Source organism: Teleopsis dalmanni, chromosome 2 (assembly GCF_002237135.1).
Source record: "Teleopsis dalmanni isolate 2A chromosome 2, ASM223713v2, whole genome shotgun sequence".
Lineage (NCBI taxonomy): Eukaryota > Metazoa > Arthropoda > Insecta > Diptera > Diopsidae > Teleopsis > Teleopsis dalmanni.
The window spans coordinates 50,828,857-50,836,327 of NC_051847.1; the positions used below are offsets into that span (position 1 = coordinate 50,828,857).

The 7,471-nt window shown below is 25.5% G+C and overlaps 1 protein-coding gene across 1 annotated transcript; it reads left to right on the forward strand.

Moving 5' to 3' along the window:
- Positions 1 to 3,139: 3,139 nt before the first annotated feature.
- LOC119674514 (GTP cyclohydrolase 1-like) lies at positions 3,140 to 4,688 on the forward strand. The gene is made up of 3 exons (XM_038085657.1): positions 3,140 to 3,552; positions 4,323 to 4,532; positions 4,675 to 4,688. The coding sequence occupies exons 1-3, from the start codon at positions 3,216 to 3,218 to the stop codon at positions 4,686 to 4,688; spliced, it is 561 nt and encodes a 186-aa protein (XP_037941585.1). The 5' UTR covers positions 3,140 to 3,215.
- Positions 4,689 to 7,471: the final 2,783 nt, after the last annotated feature.

Below are 7,471 nucleotides of genomic sequence, written 5' to 3' on the forward strand. Positions count from 1 at the left end.
AACTTAAAAATATATTTCCAACTTAATATAATATGCTTTTAATGTTATTTTTTCAATATGCCATATATCTTAATAACGTTAGTTGTCTTCAGCATTATTAAATTTTTTAAACTAAAATTGTTTATTAAAAATACATAATATATATATGATCAACTATAAATCAAATTTTCCACTTCATTGATATATCAATTTTCTCAAGAAATCGTATTCATTTATCTATTTTTAATAGAATTTAGAGAAGTGAAACCACAAAAATGAGTTTTTTTCATACAAAGCTGAAATGCGTAATTTATTTTTAAGATCGAACATAATTATTTTTGTATTAATCAAATATTTTAATTATGCGAGCAGTCATACGGATTCATTTCAAATGTACTATAGAAGGAAATTTAGATTAGATATGGCTATTCTACTTGCTAATTGCCAATAAAAAGTAAGCTAAAAGTATTCAAATAAGGAAATAAATAAAACATCAATTATCTTATTTCCTTCCTTATCAATTTACAAGTATTTTATAAATCTTAAATTATTTTATATTCTTTTTAATTAATTAACAACAAAAAAGTTGCAACTATAACAAGAAGAAGAAAAATTACTCATACGCACTGCAGTTGCAAAAATTTGAAATAATAATTGACAAACTTGTACAATTATATATGTAAAATGATAATTAGTTGAGCTCGTAAAAAGTAATTAATTATTTATTTTAAATATTAAATTCTTAAAATATGTTCTCTAATTATATATACACTATTTTAGTAGACAACAATAAGATTTTACTTTCAATAAAATTTAACAAAGTTATATACACAAACTTTTGTATCAATCCATCATGATAATTCAATAGAAAAAGGACAGTAAAATAAAAAAAAATATATTAATAATATTTTATAAACTACAAGTTAAGAATTTATATTTTATATAGCCTATGTATTGTAGCCAAACTCAAGTAGGACTTTAGAATAGCTATGTAATTTTTGTCTAAGATTTTCTGTAAAGATATATATTGCCCTTGCCATATTATGTTTTACAATTGATATCTAGAAAATACAATAAGAAATTTAAATTTAAAAAACAATTTTATTCATTTGAAAATATAATTGTTATAAAATTTCAAAATTTAAAAAACAATTTTATTCATTTGAAAATATAATTGTTATAAAATTTCAAAATCGAGCTAATAGAATTGTAACGAATGTTACTTTCAGAAATTTAAATCTAAAGGTTTTATTCCGAAATTGACTTTCTTATGAATAAACGTTTAGATTTAGCCACTTTTTGAAATTTACTTTCACAAAAAAATAAATTATAATTAAAAACATTTATTCATTTATAAGCGTATACTTGCAAGGAAGCAATAAGATAAAAAATTCAATATGTTTTTTTTTTTCAAATTTTCTTCTTTAAAAATTTTTTGTATATTTTCAATATATTTATTTTCCACACTTTTTGTTTTCTTTTAAAATTTGTGAAGGTCTTTAATTTCGTTTAAATATTTGCTTATAAACGACTTTTGATAGATGACTGGAATATGCGTTAAAATTTCCAATGACGATCACTTTTCATTCACAGTAGATCGCTTATCGCTTTGGTAACATTTTTTCTACAGTCTGTTAGGCGATCACACACTTTATAAGTAGTATGTTAGAGCAAAATGCAATTGTTGCTGTTTTGCATGCAAATTGGAGACTTTAGCAAGAGACTTGTCGTTTTTTATCGTACTTCGAAGTAGCTAAATATACCTAATGTTTTTAGTTATAACAAAAATAATTTGTAAACATATATTAAAAGTAATTAAAATGAGTCACACAGAAAACTTAAATAAAGTACTATAGTATATATAATGATTTTGTACTGGCCATCATGACATAGTTCCTGATATTTAAATTGCATAAAAACTAGAATAAAAATAATTTTTATTTTTTTTCCTGATATTAAAACACCTGTTGCTAGTTTTTTTTAGTAAATAATAAGTTTTTAATTTGCATTAAAGTAGTAGTTTTTTTTTACTGAAATGTATACTTTTAAATTATTTAAGTATAATTATGAATTAAATTGCCGTTTAATTGATCTTTGGTTTCAAATATTTTTAAACTATATGCACTTTTTATCTATGTACATACATATTCATATGTATTGTAAAACACCAAATCGCACAGACTAAATTGACTTTCCTTTTTGCATTAGATTTCATTTTTTATTGGATTAAATATTACATTGAATATTCTTATAACCTTCAAATTAATTTGTGAATGTGTATGTGATTACGAAGCAAACTGGATGCACATACCTAAGTAATAAGCTACTATACCTGCATAACAAGAACAAAAATAAAGCTAACACCCCAGTTGTTACCACAAATAACTTGAAACGTTACACGTGCGGGGCTGTTATACAGTAAGATACAATGTATGTACATATATAAAATTTAACAAACTCGTACTCAAACTCAAAATCAAAATTAGATATATTTTTATTATGACTGTATGTACGCAATATTTGCATGAATTGAAGCAACAGTTTGCATCAGCAGTGATAAACAAAAGAAAAGAGCTACAGTAAAACTTTAAGCAGCATCAACAACAACAATAACTCGATTCGCACAAGAAGCAAACATTGCTTTTTGCAATGGTGCGCAAGAGACAAATATGCTCTCTTCAATTAAAAAAAAAAATAATATTTAATTTATATACAAAGACAAAACTTTCAATGAGCATAAAATACAGAAGTGAAAAGCTGAAAAGCTTTTCTTATGCATACACAAGAGAACAGAGTACAGCTTTTTTTGTGTATTAAAGCTTTGCTTTAAAATCTTTCAAAATTATAAAAATATTAACAACAACACTAACAACAAAAAACCTAAATTTTGTTCTATTTCATATTTTGAAAACGTTCAGTTGCTGATTGCATTTCAAAACGTTTACAACGGCTACAGGGTGTTGCTTGCTTAAGTTTTACAAAAAAAAGTATTCAAAATAATAAAGTCAAAATTGAATTACATATAAAATCACACAAAATATAATCTCAATAATTATTTGTTTAAAACTATTGTTACTTAAAAGTGTTAAGCAAAACTAAGCTAAGCTCTTACAAGCAATAAAGACGACAATAATTAAATTAAATTAAATTAAATTAAATAATTATTATAAATTGTTAAATTTTTGACTAATATTTATTATAAAAAAAAATAAATTATTTCTCAAAGCAAAAATAAAATGAGTTTTACACGTCAACTTTCTGAAATGAGCGCCAGTGAATTGAACGATGCAATCGATGATACAAATTTTCCACAGGCTCACATCCTGTCCCGTGGACGCAACAATAGTGTTTGTTCTACGAGTTCATCTTCACTTATACTGGATCGTACTTTATCACAAACTGATGAAAGTAATGTTAATGCTGTAATCACTCAAAATGCGATCGATACTTTAATATCAACACCAGTGTCAAGACCGAAGCTTATTTTAAAAACAAACGGCACAATACCAGAAAATGAAGCAAATGATGCAACGCCAAAAACTCCAAAAACTCCCAGAACATCAACGACACCAGGTAAAGTCTTTTGAATATACAGACCAAGCCGTAGGAAAAAAGGAAGACAACTGGATTTCTTTTGTAAAAATAATGATATTATAAAGTGGAGTGTGTAATTTTAATTCGTGTAGTATTTTACTAATTATACTAAACTATAACATATTATAGAACAATAATTTTAGAATCAATGGGTTCATTAGTATTATTTCTGTACCTACCGCTAATACTAAGATTAAATTTGAAGATGGCTTGGGAACTTGTCACCATGTCAGTGCATCCTCTGAGGAGTATTGTGACATACCCACTTCAGTTGTATAGACGAGTAGCAGTTAATACTTATGGAACTACAAAACTAAAAACTTAATATTTAAAAATACTAAACAGATTAAGCAATGTTTACGTATTTACACATTTTTATGTAGCAAAAGTCAAAGGTTTTCCACTATTTTATTATTATTTAATTATCGAGTGTGATTAGAACCTGTTCCATTTGTTATCAATCCTAAGAGCTTTCAAACACAATATCAACTATGCATATATATGTATATTAAATTAATTTTTATTATATTATTAAATTAATTATTCGAAGAATGAAGATGTTAATAATCGTGATTCTTTTATACATTCACAAATCAATAAAGTTTGATTTGATAATTTCATTAATCATTTATATATATATGCTATTATTATAGATTAATTGATTTTTTTAAGAGTTATTTTTATTTTATTTTACTGATAAGATCTTCAAATGCTTGTTTTTACTAATTCAATTGTGTCTTTTCTTACAGGTCATGAAAATTGTACATTCCATCATGATTTAGAATTGGATCATAAACCGCCAACACGTGAGGCTTTATTACCTGATATGGCCAGATCATATCGTTTATTACTCGGTGGCCTGGGCGAGAACCCCGATCGTCAAGGTCTGTTAAAAACACCAGAACGCGCAGCAAAGGCAATGCTGTTCTTTACAAAAGGCTATGATCAAAGTCTAGAAGGTAAGTAGTATATTAAATAAATTATATACCTATATACTATGTACTATATATACCTATATACTATATATACTTTTATAACTTGAATAGATATAGATAAGTTTGAAAGTTTATAAAATATGAACTTTTATTCTTATTAACATAGTGGCAAAGAAGTGACAATTTAACTGCCGCATTTCAAAAGCAATTAAGAGTAATATTTTTGCGGAAGTACATAATCGTTTGTAAAATTATTTTCATTCGCACTAAACTTTCATAAAAATATATATAAAATATTTGCAAAAGTTGATTACCTGATATTGAAATATAATTAAAAAAAAATTAGTTTGATAAATTGTTGGTCTTCTTTCAAACCAGTTTGGTTACTTGTTTAATTTAAATTTCATTTTTAAATTTAAGCTTAACTTTAATTTAAGAATATCTCAATACATATATGCATATTTTTCCATATTTTTGACTTACAGTAGGATCACTCACCTCAGTAGCAAATTGGTTAACATGTTGAAGGTGTGGGTTTGATTTGCATTTTTACAAGATGAGTTTGTCTGGTGTGGTAAAATGTCATTCTATCTGAAAGGGGATAGAACTTTCACTAATGGAAGTCATTCCGGATTTCCAGAAACATGATATGTCTACTTATATAGTTTAAGATCGTAGTTTTCTGCTCCACTGTTTAACCTCACATTACTAATTAAAAAAAAATTACTATTATATGAAGCTTAGAAACAAAATAAAAGGAACTAAAATAATTTTCATTGTAATATTCTAAAATTTTCGGTTATTGAAAAATTGAAAAAAAGTTCCATTTGCTTACCACCATTACTATAAACTTATCGAATATAAAAGGTGCCACTTAGTGTTAGTCTAACCATACCCTAAAAAAATTGTTATATTTTTAATCATTTGCGAACATCTCTCAATGTCTTAATTAATGTTAAATGAATACAACTGGAATTAGTTAATTTAAAAATTAAAGACCTTTCAATATGCAAGACTAGAAAGTTAACTTAATTATTTATTTAAATTTTATCAAATAATGTCAAATTAATTTAAAATAATAACACACAAAATATTAACGAAAAGCAGACAGAAATCTATATGCTGTCATCATCGAATATGAGATAACGGAGATGAATCTGAGATAATATGCAAACAAAATATTTGCAGTATTACAAAGAAAATACACCATAGAAATGTCTATAGTTCCATTAATATTATGTTAAATAATATAATAAAATAGTTTGTAATAAAATATATGTTGATCCGAAAATGCTAACTATTCCGTTATTTAGCTAGCTGGCGGATGAAGTTTTCTTGACACCCAAGAGTAACCTATTTTATTCTATTTAGCTACTATGTGTAAGGTGCAGGTACTCTTAGCATTTTAATTTCTACACTATAGATTGAATCGACATGGATGATAATTAAATCATTCACACATATTATTATTTTTCTGTATTTCTGAGTCATTTTATTTAATAATTGAAAGTAGTATATGTGATAAAATATGCTAAAAAATATAAATAAAGCAAAAAGTAATGTGTGTGTGTGTAATATTTTTGATATCGGATCACATTACTGAACAATTGACTTCTTATTGTAGATGTACTTAATTCTAATAAGATGATGAATATTAGCATACATGTAATACTCTTGTAGGTAAATATTAAGCAAAAGCATAGCAATAATATTCATCAGCATCCGTGACTATTAGTTCATGTTGGAGATAAGCCTGTTTAACAACAGTCTTTCATTCTTCTCTGTTTTAGAATATCAAATATTAAGCCGATAAATGATTATAAGTACATCTTAAGTTTTTTGACTTAAGTTATGAAAAATGGATCTATTAAACTTACATGCGCTTAAAACAATGTGTAGGGTGCTAAGGCGGCAATGACAGTTAAAAAATAAATAAATAAATATATATATATATATATATATATATATATATACGTAAAAATTTCAATTTATATGTTGAAATGTATAATCAAATTTTTTAAAAATTTATAAATAAATATAAGCAATGTAATATTAATGCAATCGTTTCAAAAATAACCGCGTAAAGTGGTATTCAAGCGCCGAGGTGATCATTTCGCTGTTTGACTTAACATTTTTTAGGTTTTTTCACATTAAAAAAGTAAATATTTCTGTAAAAAACTACTTATGACTGACTTGTGTTATTTTGTGATTTCCGTCAATAGAGACAACTTTTCAAATTTTAAATATTTAATTAACACTACAGCGACTTAAATTTTAACACCTGTTCTGATTTTTATTTTTTATTTATATATACTAATATTATTTTTTATTTTTTTTTTTAACCCTATATTTAACTGAACATTTATCCATTTGCTTAATTAGCATACGCGATAGCTTTACGACTTTTTAATTTATTTATAGAGCACTTCCATTATATGTGAACATGAGTTCGCAACTTAAGCTTAAAGAGAGCAAAAATCTTTCCAAAAGTCGTGTATTTAATACGGTGCTTCCTTTATGTTGACGCCAGCAATGATTGCAGTTCAAATTTACGGGAATGAATCATTATCTGAGGAATTCCCTAACTTGTTGCTAATTTAACTTGGAATTGCCGTCAAACAAGTCCATGTCAAATTAAACAATACTAAAAACTAAATTAAATAAAAAACAAGTTGTTGTACGTAAAAGCGATAAAATAAAAAATCCCTGCAAAATATGGTATATTCTGAATTCCAGCACACAAGATTTTCCAAAAAAGTAAATGAATTACTTTCGCATTAATTTTAAGTTGCTATCACAATTACTTAATCTATTTACTTAATAATTAAATGGATAAACAAATTCAGATTTTTTAAATTAGTGCACTTAATGTGTACTCTATTATAAGCGTAATATGTAAATTTTTGATGTATTTATATTTAAATACCTATATTATAAGGGATATAGGAATAAAAATAAATGGG

Excerpts from the sequence above, each read along its gene's own strand:
- LOC119674514 (XM_038085657.1), top strand. The coding sequence starts at position 3,216 with ATGAGTTTTACACGTCAACTTTCTGAAATGAGCGCCAGTGAATTGAAC. Across the intron at positions 3,553-4,322 it reads CAGAACATCAACGACACCAG|GTCATGAAAATTGTACATTC; the intron begins GTAAAGTCTTTT and ends CTTTTCTTACAG.